This window comes from Toxoplasma gondii, chromosome Ib (assembly GCF_000006565.2).
Source record: "Toxoplasma gondii ME49 chromosome Ib, whole genome shotgun sequence".
In the NCBI taxonomy this organism is placed as follows: Eukaryota; Apicomplexa; class Conoidasida; order Eucoccidiorida; family Sarcocystidae; genus Toxoplasma; species Toxoplasma gondii.
Genome location: NC_031468.1, coordinates 1676586 through 1701794, shown reverse-complemented (window position 1 = coordinate 1701794; position 25209 = coordinate 1676586). Strand labels below are relative to the sequence as shown.

The 25209-nt window shown below is 49.1% G+C and overlaps 2 protein-coding genes across 2 annotated transcripts; one reads left to right on the top strand and one right to left on the bottom strand.

Moving 5' to 3' along the window:
- Positions 1 to 728: 728 nt before the first annotated feature.
- Positions 729 to 12260, bottom strand: DRPB (dynamin-related protein DRPB). Its single transcript, XM_002371662.2, has 17 exons — positions 11669 to 12260; positions 10908 to 10983; positions 10394 to 10501; positions 9908 to 10021; positions 8750 to 8912; positions 8502 to 8554; positions 7780 to 7938; positions 7116 to 7369; positions 6474 to 6599; positions 5729 to 5954; positions 4732 to 5181; positions 4134 to 4207; positions 3616 to 3726; positions 2915 to 3230; positions 2533 to 2658; positions 2126 to 2184; positions 729 to 1652 (listed from the first exon to the last, which is right to left on the bottom strand). Exons 1-17 carry the CDS (start codon positions 11804 to 11806, stop codon positions 1623 to 1625), a joined length of 2583 nt encoding a protein of 860 aa, XP_002371703.1. The 5' UTR covers positions 11807 to 12260; the 3' UTR covers positions 729 to 1622.
- A 2775-nt stretch (positions 12261 to 15035) lies between these two features.
- Positions 15036 to 24347, top strand: TGME49_321630 (RNA recognition motif-containing protein). Its single transcript, XM_002371663.2, has 11 exons — positions 15036 to 15843; positions 16490 to 16541; positions 18084 to 18221; positions 18820 to 19035; positions 19462 to 19611; positions 20176 to 20239; positions 20612 to 20694; positions 21198 to 21330; positions 21908 to 22020; positions 22523 to 22628; positions 23331 to 24347. Exons 1-11 carry the CDS (start codon positions 15806 to 15808, stop codon positions 23438 to 23440), a joined length of 1203 nt encoding a protein of 400 aa, XP_002371704.1. The 5' UTR covers positions 15036 to 15805; the 3' UTR covers positions 23441 to 24347.
- The last annotated feature ends 862 nt before the right edge of the window (positions 24348 to 25209 follow it).

The window sequence follows — 25209 nt, the reverse complement described above, 5'->3', positions numbered from 1 at the left end:
GTTTTGTCTTGAAGTGTTCTTTACTGAATTTCGTTCTTGTTCAGCTCTCTGTTCTTGTTTTCTACTTCCCAAGGGTCGTGGCGCACATCTTCCTCTCGTCTGATTTTCGTCAGTGAGAGAACGCATGCGTTTAAGTTGTCTCACTCGTCCACTGCCACTGTTTGTGTAAAGCCTATATATCTACATACATTTTAAATACATATCTATACGTATTTCTATACTCATACATGCATATATCAATATAGGCTGTTGAAAAGTGGAAGATGTGCCAAGTGTGCTTGTTTCTCTTGGTCCGTTTGTGGGAGGCCCGGCTGTTCAATCGACGATAATTCACGCCTCGACATCTGATCAGCAGTGGGCGACTACGGAAGAAAAAGTGTAGGACCTCCTTGACCGCCTCGGTTTTCTGAAACTAGGTCTGCAGCGAGCGAACATACGGAACGGAAGTTATTACGCGGCGAGTGAAGAACGCCCGGAAGCTTGCGTTTGATAAGAAGTTTGTGACCGCTTAACGCAAGAGACACTCTTCACTGTTTGTCGACGTGGAGGCTGCTGAGCTACCACAAAAGCTCGAGGACCCGGTACGATATAGGGAGACAGACCTTCAAGGTCTAACGAGGAAGACCTCTCGCAGCATCTTCACAGAGAGAGAATTGTTTTTAAACTTTGGCGGCCCTTTCTCTTTCAATGTGAAACAGGGAAACGTCAACCTTCAGGCGTTTTCTGATGGGTAGATTACAGGACTCGGGGACTCTGTAGTCCACTCTTTACACGCTTGCAGCCTCGCGAGAGAGGCCATGCCGTCACGATTTCTCTCCGACGATTGTCGCTGCACTGCGATGATTTTTTCAAGTGTACGTACACTGGAGTGTTGGCGCGCCAGGCGCTTCGCTGAGTCGACGCCGACTTCGTTTCGGAACAGGAACTAAATGCTGACTTTGACGGTGCGAAAGGATCCCGACAGAGACATTTTTCGCGAGCGCTTCGAGGAGGAAGTCTCAAAACTGAGAACCGCACTTTACTGAAGTGTGCACAGTGGAGTCGGGTGTACATACAGTTAGCATCACGCATAAACAAATGTGTCTGCATCCAGAGCAGCTGGAAACATGTAGTTCAGTGTGGATTTCTGCGGCCTGTCCCGAACAGAGATGCGTGTGGGGTTTCAACCGTGAGAAAGGACAGAAAAAAAACCGAACAGGATCTCCGTTTGAAGGTTTCCGCACATCTTTTTGCAGCCAAAAAGTGACACGTAGCATCTCTCGGAGGACTCAAAACGAACTTCACATTTCTGAATAACTGGGTTTCCACAGGTCCACTCGCTTTTCCTAGACAGTTTTCACTCGGTGTTTGAGCTGAGAAACCAAGACTTCTCGAATCGCCAGTTGTTGCTCTAAAAAGAAGACGCAGGCAAGAAAAAAAAGATAGAGGCAACAGAAAATGCTTTTCACATACCCCGGCTGAACTGCCAGGCACTCCCGCTCTACCGGGAACGCATTAGGCGCCTACAGTCCCGCGTTCAAGTTTTTTTCGCAAATACGTTTTTCTTCTCGCATGCATGCCACCGAACGAAGTGGCTCTCGACAACAGGAGGGCTGGGTGTCGAAAAAATGAGAGAAACTCTCTTAGTCGCTGAACAGCGGATTGTTCGCGGCCTGCAGTGGACAGGAAACACAAAAGCCCAGTTTCTATTTGTTTCCACCTCAAAAGGGTGACCCGGAAAAGACAAACGCCTTTCGCCAGGTGTTGATGCAGTTCGCTAGGCTGCAGACGGACAGGCGGCGGTTCCGCACACTTCACATGCACTCTGAAGCTGGAGTTTCTGGCGTGATGGAAGAACGGAGTCGAATTGAGGCAAACAAGTTTGAAACGCATTCTACAAGCCCCCGCATACACATCACAACGATAGAGGTGTCTGTACACTCGGAAGCGCGCAAATATGTGAACAACTTTGAACGGCGAAGAGGCACGCGGTGTACATACACCTGACGCGCTCTGTGGAGAAGAGGTATGGATGTGAGTGTCGATTCACACATCTCGATTTGTGTCTATCGACAGACAGTCTGTCTCCGTTGACGCTAGCGAAATAGACAGAACTCTCATTTTCCGCGAGCGCGCGAAAACGAACCTGGAATTTGACTTTCTCAAAGACATGCTTGGCTGCAGACGCCGAGGCACCTTTTGAATCTGAAAAAAACGAAACTCATGAACCGTTTCGAGGGATGTTTCTAGGAACAAAACCTGAAGGTTCCACATTTGAAGTTGAAAAATTCAAAAACCAACCACTCTCTGTTTTGAAGCCTCGTTTTTAAAAATTCAAAAATACAAACCTCAACGCTGCAGGTCCCTATCCACACCTCTGCCTGCGAAATCGCGTCTGCATGCACCTCTCTCTGACTTGAGAAAAATAAAAAACAAATAGTGTTCTCCGAGAGACACCCACATTCAACAACCCTCCAGATCTCGACGGCGACACGGCGACCTCGAATAATGCAAAAACAACCTCTTATTTCAAAGAAATCCACTTCTTCTCACCAAAAACGCCTGAAGACGAAAGCGCGCGAGCCTTGTCCGGAAGGGATCCTGCTGCCACCAAGCCGCCCGTCGCCGGCGAGAAGCTTCCAGGGTCACTCACGTTCTGCCCCGGAGTTGTCGGAGCCGCTGCGAAAAAAGTCCATTCATTTAAATCAAAGAACCTTTCGTTGGCTTTTCATAAATCAAAGATTCACTCTCTTACTATTTACAAATCAGAAACGAAAAAAGTCTTTCATTCTCTTCCTGTACTTCAAAACGAATACACTCCTTTTGTCTCTTTCACTTTCTATCTTGCTCTCCGCATCTACGTCGTTTCTCTTTCTCCTCTTTCTCCCTGTCCACATCTCTCCTCTTTCTGTCGTTCCTGTTGTGTTGTTCTGACCTGCGGAGGCTGCGACCCCGTTGGCTCTTTGCGAACCTCCCAGGTAGGCGCTGTGCGCGTCTGGTCTCTGCATGCCGCCCGCGATCGGCTGCCCTCGACCTTCTCCACTTCCGAAACTCGAGAAAGACTGGAGATTCGGCAGCGCCCTCGTGCCTGCGTCTCTCTGCAGCTCTCGCAAGTCTCGGTCGAAGTTCTCGTCTACAGTGTCCAAGTTCAGTGCCGCAATCGTCGGATCGCGCTGGAGCACTGCGGACGCGCGCTTCAAGGTCTGCAGCTGAGACATCAGCGCCCGACGCTCCTCCATGATGTGAGGCGGCTGCGAAGAAAAAACAGACAAGGCATGCACGGGGGAACCATGCACCGTCTGTGGGCCAGAAGCGCGACTGGGAGCGTCCGAAAAGACGTCTGTGAACAGAGTGAGCCGATCGGTGTAGAGGTGAAGGATCACAGAACAAAGACGAAAGGAGCAACCATTCCAAAGACTATAAAAACGAAGAAATGAGTACACATAGTGGTCGGAGTCGACAGACATGCACGTAGACGCGACAGACAACAGCCCCTGGGTCGCAGGCCGCGAACAGCGAAGACTGACACCTAAGAGGTTCCAGACTGTGAAACGAATTTGCAAAAGACACAGAGACAAAGCAGCTGTTGTCCTTCGCTCGAAATTGGAACTTCTGCGAAAACATCTTAAAAATTACCTCGCCCAAAAGAGCAGAGAACTGAGTCTCGTCGTTCAGCTGATTGTACAGTTCAAACTGGAGTTTCTCTTGCAGCTGGCGCACCAGGAAGAAGCCGATCGTCTTCGGTACCTGAAAAAACAAAAAAATCCTGCCAACCTCCCCAGCTCAAAGATACACAGATCCTCTAAGAAGGAAAAAAGAGCTACTCATAAGCTTTTTCTATGTATAGAGACGTTCATCAGGGACTACCTCTCAGTATACACTCTTACACGCATACACATATATGCATTCATACATGCATATATATATATATATATACATATCCATATATATATATATATATATACAATGTAGGTACACGTACAGACGTCTGTCGTTATGGGTGTGTCTTTGCATGTTGTCTACAGATACAGGAAGAGGATAAAGAGCTCATCTGCATCTATGCAAATATAAATATATACATATATATATATATACAAATATACACATCATCCGGAACGACTAAGCAATACACGTTTTTAACCGAGTAGACTTACGGAGTCCCGGACGTTGCGGAGAACGAGAGCGAAGTAGGAATCGAGGCGGCGGCGGATTTCGCGAATGAATTGCTCTGCACAGATACCCGGAGAAGCAGAAAGGGAGTGGAAAACTCAAAGTCCAACCTTTACTCTCCGGTAGACAGAGGTAGCAGCGAGTGCTCCCTCGAGAAGGCGAGCAAACCCTCCCCCCCAAAAAACTGGGGAAAAACGACACAGACACCTTGTGATAATAAATACATATAAATATATATATATGTACATATGTGGAGATGTACGTGTAGATATATGTGTATATATGTGCATGTATATGTGACTGGGGATGTAGATGAGAAGAGAGCTTGAGGTCGTCACCTCTTTGTTCATCTGTGTTTGTACGTATTCCTGTCCACAGCTCCCTTTACGGAAACAGGTCCGAGAACATGAGCATGGCATCGTTCGCATGCGTCCTTCTCATATAAGGCCTCTCCTTTACGCTTTCACTCGACTGTCGAGATGCACTCTCCAGGTTCCGCTTTGAGCCCCCGAGCTCAGCTGAGGCGTCGATTTTTTCTCCTCTTGCTCTCTTCTGTCTCTGCGACCTCTTCCCCGGGCTTACCGCTGTAGACAGTTTTCTTCTTTTCTCTGGAGTTCTGAGACCAAATGGTGGTGACGCTCTGCTGCATGCTGGAGAGCATTTGCTGCGCGCGCTCTGCATGCGTCGGCGGGGGCACTGGCTTCCCGTCTGGGCCGAGCTGCACAGGGCGTCCGTCGGCGCCGTAGAGCTGAACCTGTCCCTGTCCCTGCTGCGGAAACGCACCCTGCGCGACGTCTGGAGACTCTTGGCTGATCATGCTGCCATGCTCAGAGAGGTACTTGGCGTCATTGGTGAACAAGTAGCCGGTCTCCGCGTCCACGATCTGCTGCAGAATCACCTTCGTGTGATCCCGCTCGCGAATCAAAATCTCCTGTGACAGCTCGAGAACCTTTTCCGCCAACGCAGGGAACCGCCCGAACACCCGGTTCGCGATCTTCTGACTCAAGAGCTCCAAGGTCTGCGATACGCGATCTAGAAAGACACACAGCGAAGCAGCGGTCCGAAACGCGTGAGTTAGAGGGGAGGTGCAGGTCAGTGAGACACGCACGACCTAAACAAAGAGAAAGAGACGCGCGGAACGGGGGAGGCAAACATACGGCAACAGACCGGAGAGAACGAAGCAACGCGACCAGTCGAACTGTGTGAAAGAGAGCTGCCGAGCGAAGAAGAAAGAACGAAAAGAACAGGGAAACAAAGAGACAAACAGTAAAGGAAAACGAGAGAAAACAATAGAAAACGAGAGGGAGAACAGAAAAAAGATAAAGGAGAAGAGAAAGGACAGAAGGAAGAACAAGATACAGACCAAGAAAGAAAAGAAGTCGCCGAGATAAAAAGAAAGAAAAGAACCAAGAAGCGTGAGGAGAAGCAGCGAAAAGAACGGATCGATGACAGACCACAGAAGTGAGACAAAGGAATAACAAAGCTGACGCTGTCTTTCCGCTGGCAACAGATGCGTTTCGAAAGTTGAATTTCTCTTGTCCCCCCTTTTTCTGTCGCGCGTCGATCTTTGTTTTCTCACCAAGACATTCAATCACGGGAGCCTGAATGCGCTTCAAATACGGAAGAATCAAATACTCGAAAGTGTCAGGAGAAGGAAATCCGGGAAGGGAGTCTCCTTCATGCAGGCGAATGGCTACGTCGATTTCGTAGTCGCTGATGTCCTCTGTCACTTTCCTGTCGTTGAACTCCTCGAGAAGCTCATTGAAAATCGTGCGAATCTGACTGCCTCCAGTGATGTCCTTCTGCTAAAAAACGCATGCAGTCGGAAAAAACCTGGAAAAACACTCTTCGCGTCAATATATACATACATATACGTGCATACAACTGTATACGCAAAGATCCACAAAGCCATACACATATGCATATATACATATACATATACATATATATATATATATATTGGGGTATAAATATAAGCGGATAAGGGTGTAAACAGAAGCATCAGTGATGTCTATACGGGGGACCCCTCTGCAGGCAACGTTCCACAGGCCTTTGCCTCGTGTGTGCTGGTAAACATTTAGACGCATACGCGTTTGTTGTAGATCGATGTAGACAGGTAGATGCAGATCGATATAGATAGAAAAACAGATACACAGATCGACACAGAGAGGTGCATATCTAGAGAGAGATGGACATAGATACACGTGACATGTAAATACGGAAACATGAAAGATAAAACAAGGTAGAAAACACTTGTGGATCTCGAGAGACAAAGATCCTTGAATACAGATAAACGTGGACTTGCTGCGCTAGAGAGATCTTACATGTTCGAAGTACATCTGAAGGCGTTTGTCGTATTTGCCTCGGATTGTGTTCTTAAAAATTTCGACGTAGTCTGTAATTGCCGTCCACAGCAGCTGGGCTCGCTCAGACGGTTCCATCGGCACTCCCTATGTAAGCCGAACACAGATACAGGAAACGACGCGAAAAATGCGCTGTCGACTGTGCCAACTAGAAAATGGAAACAGCAGCATGCACACTCAGACGTCTCCACAGAACGACGCATTCGCAGGAAAACGAATCTACAGCTAGCAAGTCTGTAATGTACCCTTCACCCCCTCACACATGGCTTCCACCTATATATTCTGCACATACAGAGACTACAAAGGAAGAAAAACAGAAACATGTTTGTCGACTTCCACCTGTGTATACACCGAAACACAAATTCGTATACTACATATAAATATATATATATATATAAATGGATGTGTGTGTGTGGATGTGCATTTGTAGACATGACATATCTCGACACACCCACAAGGACAAGCCTAGATAAACGCATATAAGCATATATATATATATATATATATATATGTACATATATACAACTGTATATGAATGTATATATGAGTGTATACAAATGTATATAAATGTGTAGGAATGTAGAAGACAGAGAGAGGGCGTACCTCGCCGAGTTCCTGCAGTCGGTCGAGGACGACGCGAGTTTTGCTGGAAATTTCGCGTTTGATTTCCGGCAGAAAGTTCTTGATGTGCCGGAACAGAACCTTGGTCAACTTGTCCACGAGAGAGTGCACACCCACAAGGTGCGGTGGCAGCAACCTGTAAGTCGGATGCGTCGCGAAAAAAGTCTTCTCTTCTTCCAGGCACTCGCGCACAGACTTGCCCTCGCGGATGTCTGCCTGCGACCTGTTCCGTACTCCTGAAAAAAAAGACGAAGGTAAAACACCCGAAACGCCGACAATACAGAAATACGAAGCGAAAACCAGAAACATGAAATCCATACACAGTCTCCCACATGCACTCAGACCCCTTCTACACCACAGACAAACATATACATATACATATACACATACATATACACATACATATATATGTATATATATACGCATATACATACATATACATATATATCTATATCTATCTATCTATATATATATATATATGACATGTCCATATACATATGTAGATGCATATGTGTACAAGTAGATGTACGTATCCGTGTGCCTGTAGGTGTGCATTTATGAAAAACAATGCGTCGCACTGTAAGAGTCGCTGAGGGAATTGGTGGACGGGTCGATTCGCGAAGAGTTTGGCCGCGCGACTGCTCACCTGTGTATCCGAGTCGCAGGGGAATTTCTTCGCCCATGAGCATCTTCGCTGCATCTGTTCCTCTGTCCATCAAATCGATTTTCGTGATGACTCCAATCGTCCTCACTCCGCGAGGATCCACGCGGCGAGACATCTGAAGCGCGTCCGAGGTAGACATGTCTGAAAAAACGCAAACATCCGCCCCAATCTCCCGTTCGCCTCTGTAGTTCTCATCCAAACGTACACTCATACACAAACATATATATATATATATATATATGTATGTACATGTATCCATGCATGTGTATGCATGTTCATATTCATGGAAATTGTTCATATACATATACATATACATATACATATATATATATATATATATATGTATTTGCGCTTATGTGAGACTGTGTAGATAAATATAAGTGAATCGGTTTGTGCAGACAGGGTAAAAAGGAGGGATTTGGGGGTGGAGGTCTGGAGTGAAATGTGATACTTTCAGCTGCGGAAAGCGGGGCAAAGTCTCTTCAGTTCTCGAGTCCGAAAGATCCCTTGTCACGAATGAAGTCCTCTGGACGAGAACGAGCGCAGCGCCCCACTGACGAAAAAACACACGGTAAAATGCACCGATGGGTGCATCAGAAGACGCCGCTGCTGTACAGACACCGTGGAAAGTAAGCCACGACATCTTATTGGTCTCGCGTCGCCGACGGTCATGGATGTTTTCGAAGTTCGTCCATCTCACTCACCAACATTCGCTGGAATAACAGCGAGAATGATCGTTCGGGGATCCGACGCGTACCTGCAGAGAGCAGACATTTCCAGCGTTTTTTACGAAATAAAAAATGCAACTGCATGCAAACGTCTCTCTCGACTACATACTCGGCATCCCCTCCCCCGAAAGAGACACAGTTGCCGCACTTTCACGATGAACTCTCTTTTTTTTCGAAGGAACCTCGATCGAAGGAATTTCGTTCTTTTCACAGTCTCTCCTCACCGCAGCGCCATTTGTCGAGTGAGCATCTCAATGTCTTCACACTGGTCAGAGCCCTTTAGTGGAACTCGTGTGATTCCCGGGAGATCGATCAGCGACAGATCTGGGCACTGGGTCGCGTAGATCGTGAGGACAATAGGACTGTCGATGATTCCCTTGTTCTTGCCTGAGACAAACAGCAGATTCACCGATTTCTGCGCGTGCATGTCCTCCGGGGAGACCACGAAACTCATAAATTCGCAAGTCCGGCGCATGCAGGCGCGCCGAAACTCAGAGGGACCCGGCAAAGGCAGCCGACGCAAAGTTTGTCGTCTGGGGAAACAAAGTTGAAACGCCTTTTGAACCCCTTGAGACTCAACGAACGACGCTCACAGCACTGCCAAATCCGTATTTGAGGGAAGAGTGTCGAACGCAAGTGAAAGAGGTGATGTGAAACAGTTTGGGGATGGACGGAAAAAAAAGTCACATGAACGACCGAACTGAGAGAACAGAAGGCGTCAAGTGTGCAGAACGCAATTGGAAGTATCGGGGTCCCTCATGGCGGCATGCGAGCATCACTCGACTCGCGCTTCGGCGTCTAGGCGGCCGCCAGCGCGAGCAGGCTCCGGCAAGCTCGGACAAGGAAAACGGAGACAGAAATGAAAAGGAAGACTTTCACTCCTTGCACTACTGAAAGGCATGCGTAAACGTGGAAAAGCCTGTCGCCTGAACTTTCCGAGCTTTCAGTTTTTGAAGTGCTCGCAAAAAAAGGACTGCTACGCACACAGTTGCGCATGCAACGCACACACCTTGACACAGTCGCCACCTGGAGATTATGACAACTACTCGAAAACGATACAGGAGAGACAGGACAGAGCGTAACTGCACACAGACAAGAACACACATGAATACTTCTACACTGTTCACGGATACACGAATATACAGATATATATATATATACATGTATATATATATATATATACATGTATATATATGTGTATATATATGTGTATATACATATACATATATATATATATATATGAATAGAAGTACGTTTGTAGAGGGCGGAAAAGCATGTCCACACATGAGGTTGAGAAAAGAGCGAACGGGTTTCACATCAATAAGTTGTGCAGTGGCATGTTTAGATAACTGAAGTTGACGTGACTGTGAATCGCCTCTCACCAGCCACTTGGTCTGTCAGGCGGTCGATTTCTTGGCGCACTTGTTCGAAGTCGCGAATCTTCCTCTCCTTGTCATTTTCGAAGACCGCGTAGGCTTCATTCAAGTCATGCTCCGCTGCGAACACCAAGTGGAGAAGTCAAGTAACACACCTGCAAAAAGAACTGAAAACTCGTCCACGGCAAACGGCTACCCCATATACAAGTATGTGCATATGCGGGGGGGGGCATGCACAGACATGCATATATATATATATACTTATCTGCAGGCCATAAGCATAGATATGCCTACATCGATATACATGTATCTAACATGATATGTATATATATAGGCATATACATATATATACGTATATCTATAGTGAAACACATATTCTTAAATATGTAGAGATAGATGTAGATATGTAGGCATAGATCTTGATGTAGCTGCAAGCCCGAGGACGGACGAAGATTTGAAAGTTTTGGTGAAATGTGTATGGCAGTTTTTTACCCTCAGAGAGATGAACAAGGCGCAGTTCGAGAGGGCGTCGCGTAACCACTCCATCGCCGCGAGGCAGGAAGTCCAAGCCGACGATGGCTTCCAAAACGGAGCTTTTGCCTGTCGTGCATGCACGCAGAACGGAGAGGAACTGGGGAGAGACACAGTGGCGCGGCAAGGACAGGAGCGCCCCTCCGGGAAGCAAGTGTGTGTCAGAAGACGCAAAAAGTCGCGTGGATCCGATGCAGAACGTCAAAACGTCAGATGTCCTCGCAGGCGCGGGAACACGGCGACTCGCGCGAAAAACGAAAACAACAGGGTGTCTCAGCAGCGCTTACACCTCGTCGTCAGTGCAGCTCCGAATCCCGGTACAAGCATGCTAGTTGCATACACACACGGCCAAGGATGCACACACACTCACATATACATCTATACATGCACATATACTTATATATATATATATATATATAGTTCGATATGCGTATGTGCATTTTGGATATGTGTGTGTGCAGTTCTGTGAGATTACCTGCGGACTGTGTCCCCACGACGCAGATTCTCGGCAACTGGATAAACTGCTGAAGACCGACATCTCGGAGTTCGTCCTGAGAGCAGACAGGCAGACCTAGAACGCAAGGAGTCAATGTCGCTCCTTCAAATGAACAGCGCAGTCCTTCCCGAATTTAGGTCTCCACAGTACACAGTATCGACACTCGAGTGTGCACACACAGACATGGAACTGTGCGAGGAACTATCGGTATTGAGAGGGAGGGCGGACGCCGCGTGTAACAAAGTGATACGGAGAAGCGAAATGACGAGGAACTGCGGATGAAACACAGATGCAACAGAAGGCGTTTTCTGTGCGTCTCCACCCATTTGCATCTTGCGAGACGAATCAGCGACTCCATAGAAGATGCGAGCCTCCAGATACCAGAGAAAATCCAGAAAATGCAGGAATGCGAACGACACGGGTCCGTGCACTCCAGTGGACAGACAGCCGACCACGCCACACACAGAGTTCTGCACACTGGAAGCAGCCATTTTGGACCGCGTAGAAGCGCCGTTTTCCACCCCTCCAGACGAGACACGACAGAAGCACGCATGACTTCGCTTGAACGCGCCTCTGAATTGGCGATACGCAGCATTTGATCCACACGGCGCCGACATTTGAGTGTCTACATCTCGACTGTTGGCGGTCGCAGCAGTTCCGGTTCGCTGAATGGAACGGTCTGCATCGCGGACTGGTCAGATCAGGAGACAACCAGAGTTATGTCGCAAAAAGTGGCTTACCACGACGTTAATGAGTTTCCTCAACTGTTGATACATTTGAGACTCGACTTTGACGCCGTTTGTCATGGACTTCTCCCCGTCGCCAGGGGCCGAGACGGCCGGCGGCCGCGCCGAGACGTCCTCGCGTTTGCCGTCCATCTGCCGAAGATTTCGGAGGAAAACGCGTTTTTAGAGTTGACACGTGGCTCAAGACACAAAGGCGAGGAGGCGGGAGAGACTTGGCATCCCCGAAAGGACGGGTTCCGGAAAAAATCGCTAGAGACGTGAACTGTAGACCTCCCGAGGAAAAGTGTGGAACACTGCGGGCTGCAGGATGGAGGTTTCTCGCACGGTCGCCGGCGAAAGTGTCTGTCTCTTGTCTTATCTCGAAGGCGATTCGGCGAAACGGGCTCTCGGGAATTCGGGGGAAGATACTGACAAAGACTTCTCCGCAAACCCGAAAAGAAAAGGGCAAACTCTTGTCTTTCTTAGCAATGCCACCGTCGGCCCTAACGCGCGAGCGAGTCGTCCAGCACGACAGAAACACGCTCGGAGCCCCTGGCCACAGGTTTTCGACGTAGAAAGTCCGTTCAGATGGGAATTTGCGGAATTCTTTTCTTTCGTTAATCCGCTGGTGGGGGGCGTCCGCAAACGCTCTACAAGCCACACCCACCTAGTTGCAGGACCCCGTCGCTAGTCGGTAGCCCACTCGCGGCACACTTTTCTCCCCCTTTCGCATGTTCGCGGCGAAGACGGAGCGTTTCGGAGGGAATGACAGCAAGCAAACAGCGGCCTTAGGAGCGAAGAGAACTGAATATGTGACTCCGTCGCCCAACTCGAATAGACAGACATGAAAGTGTCGGTTTTGCAACACGGACAAGGACTCTATCTAGTTGACACACAGACGCTACTCAGTCCATCGAGGAGTTCTGACTACCACCACCGCACTACTGGACTGCGTAAAATACGTAGACAGCGGAAAACGATGGAGTTTTTTCACTATCTTACGTTACCTTGATTCTTCTCCGTTGGTTCCTGGAATCAAGGAGCTTCCAGGACGACATTGATTGGACGGAACTCGCTGGCTTCGTCAGCATCGCCCTGAGTCGGCCGTTCCCAGAAGGCCTGGAAAAAGGGACGAGCAGTCTTCCTCCCGTACAGTGATACGGGCCGAAAAAAAACGTCTGAGTTTCTCTCGCTGTTCAATACACGAGGAGCAGCAGTCCTCCACAAATTAAGCCGAAAACGCAGCCGGATGTGGAGGCAACGAGCGTCACAGATGCGTGGAGATTCCGGAAAAAAAGAGTCCAGAAACCTCTCCGCAAAAGCGGGGTGACTATGAGTCGGCGTGCTCTCTTCGCTGTCGCTTGGCGGGGCGAACAAAGGGCGTTTTAACTGCCGCTTTTCCAATCCAGCGAGGTATCGCCTCTTCCTTGTCCCCAATCTGAAACGTGAACTGGAAGAAAGAGTAGTGTCCTGTCGGTGGCACTGGACGGCAAAGCGTGAAAGCGATCGGCGGGAGAGAGTTCTTCTGGGCCGAGGGAAACGACTGTCACAAAGTGGAAGACGGAGCTAACGAATCCACTTTTTAAGACGAAGGTAAAGTCCATCGGCAACGATGGTATGCCAAATGTGGATGATGCTCCGGCAAGCTGCAAGAAGTTTACTGTTTAAGTAAAGGGGAAGAAGAGCTGGTCGTTCTGACGAGTTCAGATAGATTGACTAGGGAAAAGGTGCCTGCAGTGTGGCGTTGCCAGTTTTTCGCCAGCGTATATTTGCGTAAATATCTGCGTGAAGTCGAAAAACAGGAATCAGCGACACAAGAAGTCTCACAGTGTACCCGGGGTTCGTGTCCAGTCGCTTCCACCCGGTAGTCTCTCAACTCACACATATAAGCGGTAAAGACAAGTACATCAGGACTTCCGCGCTGTTATAGGTCGGCTGAATAAGAATCCGCATCCGTCGCTTTTTCGCAGGAGAGGGATTGCTGGTATCCTGCGTGGTAATAGCAAGAGAAGACGACTCGTCAAATGTTAGAATGATCCGGGCCACCGTACTGGGACTAGTCAGTCGAGACAGGGTGATTCATAACCTTCTGGGGAGTCGGCACTGCGACTTCGTTTAGAGCTTGACCCGTAGAACAGCAGGGTCAACACAGAAATCTCGCTACCAGAGAGAGGGTGGTTGTGATGTTTGCACGAAAAGGTTTGCATGAGAAACGGGACGATGGGTTGGTCCTGATAATGCCGCCTGCCCCGGTTCCTCCGAGAAAGCGTATCCGGTTCTCTTTCGGCAGTTCTCTCTGATTACTGGCACCTCAGTAATGCGTAGGATGCTGAACTGAAGACAATGTTACGTGTACTAAATTCCTTCCGACGGCTCTACACCATGGAGCCACTGGACTGCCTCAGAACAAAGCTCAAAGTGTCGGATTTCAGTATCGTGTGAGTTGCATCCGCGGCAGTTCACTTCTTTAGCGTGTTTTCACACTTCGTACCTCTTTGGATTGCTTGTGTATTCACTTCCTGTCTAAAGAAAAACAAGTCTTCAACGAAACTTTCAACAAATCGCCGCATGTGTCCCGCTAGAGTACTCAAGATTTAGTGGAACCTGAAACAACGGGTTTTCGATCCGGTAAACAAAGACTTTCAAGATGTAAGCCCGTCGTTCAACTCGCAGGATCTACACTGCCCAGAAAAAGGGAGCTTACATAAACTGCGGAATCTCATTTTAGGAAGTGTGGCTCTGATTTTCCTGCTTCTCTGGGATGGCGAGTCCCTATATGCCCCTGTCAACTCGCTACTTGACGCTGCTGAGTTCACGGGAAAAAACGTATGGACGTTTATGCTTGACGAATGTCACATACATATACATGTGCTGATTCACTTACATATATGCATATGTATATACCTGTATGTATTTACGTATAACATACGTATATATATATATATATATATATATATTCACAGGATCTTTACACTTTCTTTCGTAGGTGGAATGTATTCTGCCTTCCTGTTCGCTTGCCTGCGATGCGCAGGAGTTCATGATGTCCACATGATGAGATCGAGGGTTCTATGAGTGTTTGCAGGAAATGTATGTTCTTGTAATTCCTATTCTAATAGCGTCTCCAGCTCAGCAGCAACATGAATTTTTAGCCGCGTGTCGGGTCCCGTTGAAGGATTGACCCTTCTGCAGCGACAAAGTCCCAGAAAGCTCTCCCATTCTGGTCTGCTTATTCCTCTCCCCTCTAAAGAAAGCGTTTCTCTCGTTCTGTAGAGGCAACTGTTTTCTTCTGACGAAAAGGCGCCAAAGCGCACGACGGGCCACAGGGCGTCGGCGTCTCGCCAGCGCTCGAAGACATGTAAGTAAATTTCTTCCAGAGATACTGTGTTTTTCTGGATGTTTTTCTCTCCATAGAGCAGCCAGGCACTGGAAAAAGTGAAAGGCGTTTTTCGATGCGTTTCCGCGAATTTTTGAGACGACCCACCTGTTCAACAACTTGTGCCTTACACATACGCATGTGCGACCAAGAAGAGGTACCGGGACACCGACTGTCTGTGCTCTCTGGGGTTGAGTTCTGAAAGGCATCGTCACGTCAGATGAAAGGCGCTAGAACCCCCCCAACAAAGACTGGAGTTCAGGACATTTTCATTTCTACGCTTTCAAGTACCCTCCGAGTCTTACATCTTCTCGATTCTACCCTCTCGAAGCCGGTCCTGCCGGCGGTACGCTTTCCCTAGTTCGCCGTCGAAAAGCGGAGCGTTGTTTTCTGGGTGACGTGGATGAGATTTTGGAACCTCCTTCTCCGTCATGTCTGCAAATCAGTTTGAAAGGAAGTTTCCTCGTCTCTCGGCCCTGTCCTGTTGTGATGCTGACGCCCGGAAAAGTCGAGTCTCCTCAGCTTCTCTCAAAAAACCGTCCCGGCGGTGACCGTTGACTAGGCGCGGACATCCGGGGAACGTGTCGATTCATCTGTGCGTTGTCTTTCTTTTCGCTTCATTGTGGCCATAAAAGGGCGCCCTTTTTCCTCAACTCTTCGGTCGCGCGACTCTGCGGACGCCGAAATTCAGTTGACTGGACCGGCGTTTTCGATCGGAAAAGAAATCGAAAAGTCAAGCGCCGTCGCTTCAGCCTACCCAGACAGCCTCGTCCTCAAAGATGACGAGAGGTCGACACAAGCGAGCCCGAGACGAGAGGTACGCTCCTGTTTGAACCTATTAATTAGCTGAAACAAACGGGGTGGACGGGCACTTGCGTTCAGAATTTACCGGGGATCTTCGTCCTCCGATTGCGGGGGCTTTCTTCTGGGGTGCTTCCCGCACTCTCGAGTCTCTGTAAAACGAAGAAGCCGGTTGCTGTACGAGGACTTCACGGGGTGATTGAATTAGAGGCTGAAGTGGCAGTGAACGTGGCTTTTCACGAAAGTTGCAGACAGGAAGCGTCCAAGCCGTGAGTTTCAATCTATCCGTCACTGGCTTGCCTCTATTTTTTCTCCGGCTTTCTTCGACACCCGCTGCAGTACGAACCCCTTTGATGCGTGACATGGATCCCGGAGCATCACGTTAACTCCGCATCTTGCGTGCAGTGCTTTTCTCCAGCAACAGAAGCTGGATTCGAATTGCACCAGTTACTCAAATTGTCTCGTTTTCCGAGAACCGGGCTCGGACCGCGCAGTTCGCTGTCGGCCGACTGGGTGGATCCTCTGTTGCGAGGCTCCCAGAGGGAGGAAGACGCATTTGTGTTTCCTAGGTAGACAACCAGAGAGCGAGGGATTCGACTTGTTGCCTCGAATATTTTTTTGACCGTTTGTTCCCGCACCCGACTGTGCCTTGTCCTTCTCAGTCTCTCCAGCGAGTCTCGGAGCCGCCACGCGTCCCGATCACGCAGCCCCGAAGTAAGGAGAAAGGTTGAACACACAGGTTGAGATTTGCAAGAAACTGCATTTTTCCAGTTTCCTCGAGTGTCCTCTCTGCTGTCCCTCGACTCCGTCGGCGTCCTCCACATTCGCTTCTCGGTCCCCCCTCCCCCCCCCCGTGAATCGAATGTCCCCAGCCCCAGGGTCCTCGTTGCAAGTCAATTGCAGTTCTGGATGTTGGAGCGTTTGTACAGAAACTGCGTCTCTTCTCACTTTGATTGTGTTCCAAAGTGTTTGGCCCAGCGAGGCTCGTCACGTCCTCCTTCCGCCTCAGCATTGTTTTCGTCTGCGCCGTAGAACGGGTGACCGACAGTGTTCCTGTTTATCCGTAGCGCGCGCTCTGTGCTCGCGTTTCTGCGCGAAAATCCTGAGCTCTGGGGAGAGTATGGAAGACGTAACTTCTGTGTGTTTGTGTCGCGTCTCTCCTGAACTCTTTCGCTTCGTGCCATGTGCTCTGTTGCACACGCTGACGCCTTTGCATTTCCGAGTCCCGGAGCAGTCCTCCTTCTGACTCGGCTATCCGGGAATCGGCGTCTTCGCCTGTGACCTGGACGCGGAAAACGCGCCTTCAAAACCGTTTAGGCTTGAGAGCTACAACACAAAAACCGCCTGTTTGCGGCCCAGGCCCAGCGCTCGGCCTGAGACTGGGGACTGTCGATGCGCCTCGCGTGAACGACGAGAGAATCGCCTCTCATGTGCTAAGCAGTCGGGACCTGCGAACTGGGAGAAGGACTCTCTGAGAAGTAGTTAAATCTTCTCCTAAGAGTCACCTCTGAGCGAGAGTCAGAAACTCGAAAGTGACTCTGAAAAACAGAATGAGGGACGGTCACCTCCAAGGTCGTCGACGTTTACACGAATTATTACTTCAGCAGAAAAGAAGACCTGTGTGCTTCAAATCAAAAGCCATTCCCGCTTCTCTGATCTGTTCGACTCTCTCCACATCTCTGTCTCCGATCCAATTCCACATTTCCCTTTCTACCTGGGTTCCAGCAATATGTATATATGTATACCTGTATCTGTATATATATCAATCTATTTGCCTTTACTTGCATATATATGCATGTGAGTGCTTGGATTTGCCATCCTTTGTTTTCATCCCGAACGCACCTCGAGTAACTTGATGAGAACCCAGAGACGGTCATTTCCAGCAACAAGCCAGTTGGTCGCACTGTTTAAAAGTCCGATTTTCGGAGTTTTCCAGCTAAACAAAACTCTTTTTCTTCAGTATTTGGCCGAGAAGGAACCGTTCCTGCACCTTAAACTGGCGCCTGCTGAAAATTTCCAACTGCGTGCGCCGTGGCGCGGGGGGTTTGCAAGTTCCTTCAAAGGCCGCAAGTCTGTCTGTGGGAGTTTCTGCCTCAGTGGTTAACTATCGACTGAACGTCCGAATTTAGGTGTAACGAGAGCGCTTCGAAGGCCGCGTTGTGGAGTGGAGTTGTGAACAGTCGAAGACTTGTGCAAGAGAAGGACCTATTTCACAGTTTCATGTCCCTCCGTGTCACTGCCTTTTCTCTCGCCCAGGACTTCAGAGAGGAGGAGATCAGACACCGGGAAGGAGAGCAGCCGCTCCTCTTTACTCCAGAGCCGCGACGAGAGCGAGCGCCTCCGAGAAACGCGAACACAGAGTGGCAAGATAAAATCAGTCGAGCAATCGGAAAAGTACGATTCGAGGAAAAGCAGGAGAGAAGAAAGGAGAAGTACATGTGCAGAGAGAGGCACTTGGTGTGACGTACAGACACCGGGAATTGGTTGAGCACTTTAGTGCGGTGAAGAAAAAGGAGAAAGTGGAACAGAAAGCGTTCTTCGGCGCGGATTTTAGAGACATTTCGATGGCAACTGCACCATGTAATTCCACCTGTTTCTCTCTCCTCATCTTCGCTTGACCCCGTAGAATCAGAGAAACAACTCCAGTTACATTTTCGTTGTCTCAGTGTTGGTGTAAAATGTAGCTTTTTCCAAAGTAACCTTGTGTGTCGGGAAGAAAACGACGATCTGGCGCAAATGGTCTCCCCATCCACAGCGCCTCGCGTCACCTGCTTCTGTCTCTTCTTTCTTCCTCCCTTGCGCATTCTTTCTTCTTCATCCATCTCCGTCGTTGCGCACATCTCTGTTCTTGGTCTGTCCTTTTTTCTCCGGCCATTCTTCCTTTTCCTTCTCTCTTTCGTATTTTGACTGGTGAATCAAGAACCTCGTGCATGCGTGAAAGATCCCGGAAACGACTCACGACGCAGAAGCAGAAGGCGTTTCGTTTTTTCAGGACCGGCCGGTCACAGAGGCCATGCGGGAGAAGTGGGCGAAGCAGCGAGAGCGACGTATCTACATCACCTCTCTGAAAGTCCCCGTGTCTGAGGAAGAGCTCAGAGCCGTTTTCCAGTCCTTCGGGGAAATTAAGCAAGTCTACATTCCCCCTAGAGAGGACGAGAAGAAACGGACGACGTACGCGCTGATGGATTTCGCTACGCTCGAGGCTGCGGTGCGTCTGGGGATTCGTTTGAAAGGACCTGGAAACTTTCACGGAAGTACAACTCTTCAGAAGGCGAGGAGCCCCGTCGCTCGTGCATGCGTGCCGTCCGCTACAGGCTGCGATTTCGCCTCGCGAGACGCCCATAGGTCTCACGTCTGTCTACCGAGCAGCGAGGAGGGAGTAGAAGGAGAGACGCCATGCGTCGAAGAGTGGACGAACGAATGCAGAGGAGAGGAAGAAAGAGTGGAGAGGAGAAGAAGTCTAGAGGGAGAAGAAGTCTAGAGGGAGAAGAAGAGAGAGCACAGCAGAACGCAGAAAGAAGATGAGGAGACAGAAGCAGTTGAATCAGGGCGCCGGTGACAGACGTTCAGGTTCCCCTGTTGCAGTGCTTTGACGAGGCGTTGGCAGCGCTTTTCTCTGTGCTTTTTTCGACAGCAAACGGCTGTACAGGCTATGAACAATTTCCGGTTCAAAGGGCAACGCATTCAAGTGGCGCATGCATCCCCTGCGATGGGACATCATGCTTCGAGAGAGGCGCAGAAGGACGAAGGACCGAAGCGTGTGTCTGTGTCGAAGCGAGCTGCGGTGAGAGCTGCTTTGTTCAGGGGAAGCATGCACATGCATAAAACCTCGCAGGGGTATTTTTCTTGTCGATATATAGATCGACGACCGCATTCTCTGCGTGCTTGCGACTAGACGGCAGAAGAGCGATCACGCTCTCGGAGAGAGGAGACTGCGCCTTGGTGTAGGGCCGCTTCGGATACTCGACATTTGCTTCCGAGCTGCGTACAAGAACCGCGAGACTCACGGTGGCAGATTCCTTCCGAGTTCTTTGTGTGTGAGGTCTTGTCGGACCCCCGTCAACATGGTCCTCTGTCTACGTTTCGCGTTGGGGTGCGGACGACATGCGCATCGGAGGGAAGGCCGTCTCGTCTGACTTGGTTCATTTCCATTCTGCTCTGCAGTGCCATCCGTTTTGTCTTCCGATCTACTGGGCTGTCGAGGCTGCCTCTCAGTCGCCGTTGCCGCCGGTTCCTCCTTCTCAACCGCTCTTTCTCTGTCTCGGGATGCTTTTTCGTCTCCTGCGTCTTCTTCTCCGTGGCTGGAGTCGCTCTCCTTTTCCGGTGCCTGTTCGCAACTTCTCTGCAGACTCCGTCAACTGGTCTCTTCGGTGTGGCGACGTACCAGCAGTTCGCGACTCGCGCCGAGTCAGGTGAGAACGCGAACTCCCAGACACAGGTCTGGGTCGTCAAAACGCGCCGTCGTTGACGCCGACAGCCGATGCGTTCCGTCCAGACTGTCGCCTGCGGGGGAGGCGGCTTCGAACGTCGAAGGAGAGAAGTCGGTAGATTCCTGGTTCGTGGAAGACATCGCAGAGACGAGGAAGCGTAACAGAACTGCGGAGAGGCGCAGAGAGATGCACACGCAAGAGAGTTAGAAGCTCATGCATGCATCGACGCTCGCGGGGGGGGAGGGGGGGAATGGAAAACACAGGACGCACCCTTCTGGCGTCTTCAGCGTCGGTCTGTTTTCGAGCTTTCCACCTTTGTCGCGTGCTTTGTCTTCGAACACGGCGTCTCTGCAGAGGACTTGGCGAACCCTCTCAGTGGATCGAAAGTCGTCAAAGTCACGAATCTGCCGGAGGGATTTTCTGAGGCGGAAGTGAAGGTGGGCCTCCGGAGACACCCAAAGAGAAAGAAGCAGCTAACCAAGATTCAGAAACGCGAGCAGTGCGAAACACGGTCTTGCCGCCTTCTTGATCCATGCGGTGCTTTTCTTCTTCACTTCTGCGTTGGCCTGGATATGTCCTTGTCGCTCTCTCCGGGTCTTCTCTCCGCATGTATATGTCCGCCCACATGTACCTATATACACATAAATCTCTCTCTCTCCGTCTTTCCATATGTGTTCTATAAATAAAAATATATATATATATGTATATATGTAGGTGTATAAATATTCATTCATGCATCTATACATCTATACATATATATATATATACATAGGTGTATATACTAGTATGCACACTTAGTAATAGAATTGGTGGATGCGAAGCTGAGTGCAAGTTTGCGCGGATGTATGGATGCAGGCAAATGCCACTGAGCGTCGATTTTTCTTTTTCGGCGTATTTTCTGTCTTGCATGTTGAATGCGTTTCTCTGACTGTATGTACAGCAAGTTTTTGACGTCTTCGGGTCTATCACAACTCTCGATCATTTTCCTCATCGTCGAGAGGCTTATGTTCACTTCTTTGAAAAGAGCCATGCCAACACTGCAGTCGCCACAATGCACGGCTTCGACGTCGGAGGTAGGCTTTCTCAGTACAAAAGATATTTTTTTTACGCCGGGGATAACTGACCAGATAGTCTTGGGAGTTCTAATCCTTGGATGGTATCAATCCTCACTCGAACGTGAAGGAAAGCGATTTATCGTCCCGTCTATCTTGTGCCCTTCGCTCTCTGCAGGACATGCGTCTACTCTCAGTTACGCAGGTCTCTTCCTCCTCGTTTTCTGTTGTCTCTCTCTTTTCTTCTCTTCTTTCCTTCTTCCTCTCATGTGCCTTCCCTCGTTTTTTTCCTTCTCTCTCCTCTCGTCCTTTCTCTCGTTCTTGCGGCTTTTCTGCGGTGCATCTGCCGTTCACGTGCTCTTTCGCATTGCTGCCGTCGCGTCTTGTCGCCCCTCTCGAATTTCCGAATTTCGGAGTCTTCTCTGGGGAACCGTTTCTGTGGCGCGTCGAGTCAAATTGGTGACGCGCAGTCTCCGTTTTCTCCTGTGTATTTCCCTCCACTTTCTTCTCAAGGACGACTCTCTATCGTACGCTTGACGCGGAATTGAAAAATCGATTCTTCAACATTTGCGTCTCCTTTGTGTCAATTTCCAAACAGGAAATACTCTCCACGTGACTCTGGATGCTCGGAACGGCGATGCCCCTTCGACGTTGATCGTTTTGAAAAACCTCATGGAGGTTGCTGAGCTCGACGACGACGTAAAAGATGAGGTCGGTTTTGACAAGCAGATCGTCCTTAACTCTGTTCTCTTTCTGGACTGTGACTGTCACTTTTGTGTCTTTCAATGCATTTTTCAACCTGTTTTTTCCCATTCTTTATGTGTTTCTCCGGGTGTCTATATGTTGGTCGATATGTCAACCTGTCTCTCTCGACATACATCTATTCGTGTGGGAACGCATATATATATATATATATATATATATGCATATGTACATGCATTCACATAGATGGACACAGATTTGTAGCTGTGTGTAGAGGCTTCGGCGGAGTTTTCTTTTTTACTGTGTGTTTCAGGAACCTCTGTCCTGTTCAACTGGTACTTCCTTCCTCACGCGTTTGCTTTGTATATCCTCGTGATTGTTTATGTCTTCTTATGTCTGTGTCTTCGCTCTCTTGTATGCTTGCATTTGCTGCTGTAGCCCGGCGTCGGACCGTGATTTCTCTCTTCCTGCTATCCGAGGAGTTCCTGTCTCGCTCTTGTGTTTTTTGTAGATCTATCAAGAATGTCTCAAACACGGAAAAGTTGTGGAAGTGCGTATTCACGTCGTCGCGAGTACGCAGGAGGTTCGCGCCTTCGCGCTCTATCAGTTGCCGGAACGTAGGCGAGAAAGTATTTTTCGGAAAAAAATGGGCGAAAGGCGTCGGAAAACACTGGCTGTCAAGACGGAAGAAATCCAAAGGAAAAAGGGTGACAAAACCGGTTCTCCACGAAAGAAATACGTGAACGACGCGACCAAGAAATACTTTTTCTGAGAAGCCATCACACGTCACTAAAGCAGAACTCGTGGTACACCCCAAGGCGGGCGCCCTTCCATGCATGCGCTGCCTGAGGAGGAATTGAGCTTTTTTGTCGAGAGAAATTCGGGGGCTGCTGCGCGTCGAAGCGGATGCGATGTTTCGTCCACAAGGTGGAGAAACCGAGAAAAGAGGATCTGGTCTCCCTGACTCTCAGCGAGGCCTGAGACTCGAAAAGAAGATTGTAACCATACACGAATCTTCACGTATACGGTCCTCGTCATGTTCCGGCTTCTGAAGTTGCGCATCTAAGGTGAAACCATTGATGTATGCATGCATCGGGATAAGCATGCGTCCAAGTTTACATGCAGAAGATCAAAGAGAAAGATACAACTACGTACATCTCAAGTATATTTTATGTATATATATATGTGTGTGTCTGTATGACTTTTTATGTAGTTGGGCTGGGGGTTTTCTGGCCGAGACAGCAGATGTTTGCCTTGAGGTTTTCAAGTTTTCGATATTTCTGTTCCACTTTTGTTGTGCCTTTTGCCCGACTGCACAGAGGCGAACAGAGCGGTGCGCGTTTTGAACGAACGCAGTTTCGCTAAGAGAAAAGTGAAATGCGAGTTGTACGACATGGCGGCGTACTCCCAGAGGCGCTACGAACTGTAGGGTCCCCCGAACGCCCCGCAGTTCAGCAATGGCAACTTCACTTTCTCGGCGCACAAGGACCAGCTCAGCGTCCCCTTTCTTCTGCACGAAGAAGATCCGCCAGTCCTTTTTTCTTTGGTCCATTTTTCCTGCGGACCTGTTCCTTCCAGGGACAGACCAAGTCGCGAAATCTTCGGCGAACAACACGGCTGGTGTCTCGGTACCTTTTGCGTCTTTTTTCCTTGCCCATCTCGGCAGAGAGCTCGAAACTCAGAAGGTCTCTCCAGGGACGTTGCATAACAAGCGACAGGCTGCTTTCCTTGACGAGTTGCTTATCTCGTTTGGTTGCCTCTCTCCTTTATTGTCCAATTCGTGGGCGTGTGTCGAGTTGTACGTGATTCCTTCCCGCTTTTTTCTCGACTTTCGCGCCTCTCCTGCTCCATCACTCTCTGCCCCAGGGACCCGTCTGGACCCTTGGATGCCTGCTTTGTGTCCACGACTTTGTTTTTTAAGAAAGCCGCTCTTCGCTGCCCTTCTTGCTTTCTGAACTGTCTTCTGTCTTGCGGAGTTTCTTCGTCTTCGTCCTCTCTCTCGTGTTCTGCTTCCTCGAGTCCTGTGAATCGAAATTCAAGGAACGCGGAGGAGGCTGCTGCTTTCGCTGGTCGCACCGATGAAACGTGGTTGACCTCTCTGCAGGGTCTGCTGATTTTTTTTGTGTTGTGGGTGCGGTGGAAAGTCCTGTTGTTTTGGAGAGCGACGATTTGTCGACGACGGACGTCCGAGTTTCCTCGTCAATGAGTGAGTTCTTTGTCACACATGTCGGCGCGCGACACCCCTACGAGAAGACATTCTAGGCGAGCGGCGTTTTTGGAGAAAAACAGCTTTTTCCCCATAGACCTCAAACCACATTTGCATTTCCTTTGACCGCATGTCAAATTGTTTTTCGTTCACATTTGATTTCATCTTTAAGGACATCTAATTCGTCTTCAGTTACATTTAAAGATACGTTAAATTACGCGTAAATTCCTCTTTGCAACAAATACATTCATAGTCGTCATGCTCCAGTAGGGGTGTGTCTCAGCCACACATTCACCTTTTCACAAGATAGGGTCCCTTTCTGCCGGCATGTAAAAAAGGCAGGGAGAAGGATGCTAGAAAAGAACCAGAAGGACCTTCAGCGAGAGGGAGGAATCTCTCGATTTCTTCCACGGATTTTCTTTCTCCAGAAGCCATTTTCGTCAGTTCCTTGTCACAGTCTATTCGAGTTCAGACTTCTGGTTCCGCAGAAGAAAAAAAACTGTCTCCTCGACCCACTGCGTTCGCTTTTTAAAGTTCATGTGCTTCCAAGGTTTTTTTTTCCAACAGATGTGCCACCGTGGAGACTGACTCTGTACACGGCGTTAATCCTGTACCCAGTTCTTTTAGATATCTTCTCTGCACTGACGCGCCTTTGCAGATATCGAGAGATGTATCTTTCTCTGCGTACCATTATGTAAACATCTGTATATAAATATGTATGAAACTCCCTCGGCACATGCATGTCGAAAAGGGTCTTCGCCTGTTGATGGATCTCCCAGATCTCGGATTTTCCTCTTCCTTGGTTTTCTTTGTTGGAGTCGCAGCTCGATTGGTGTGGACTTTTGTACCCCGAAGCGCGTTCTTCTGCTTTCACATTCCTGTCAACCTTGTCACCCGATGATCTCTATTATCACAGCACACGGTCGTCAGGAGCTTTTCGACAGTACGTGCATTCCGAGAGAGCACACACAGACAAGAGAGACGCTGGAGTT

Excerpts from the sequence above, each read along its gene's own strand:
- DRPB (XM_002371662.2), bottom strand. The coding sequence starts at position 11,806 with ATGGACGGCAAACGCGAGGACGTCTCGGCGCGGCCGCCGGCCGTCTCG. Across the intron at positions 3,727-4,133 it reads TCCGCAACGTCCGGGACTCC|GTACCGAAGACGATCGGCTT; the intron begins GTAAGTCTACTC and ends TTGTTTTTTCAG. Across the intron at positions 2,659-2,914 it reads CGGGGTCGCAGCCTCCGCAG|CGGCTCCGACAACTCCGGGG; the intron begins GTCAGAACAACA and ends CTTTTTTCGCAG.
- TGME49_321630 (XM_002371663.2), top strand. The coding sequence starts at position 15,806 with ATGACGAGAGGTCGACACAAGCGAGCCCGAGACGAGAG. Across the intron at positions 16,542-18,083 it reads CCCGATCACGCAGCCCCGAA|GACTTCAGAGAGGAGGAGAT; the intron begins GTAAGGAGAAAG and ends TCTCTCGCCCAG. Across the intron at positions 22,629-23,330 it reads GCTCTATCAGTTGCCGGAAC|AGGCGAACAGAGCGGTGCGC; the intron begins GTAGGCGAGAAA and ends CCGACTGCACAG.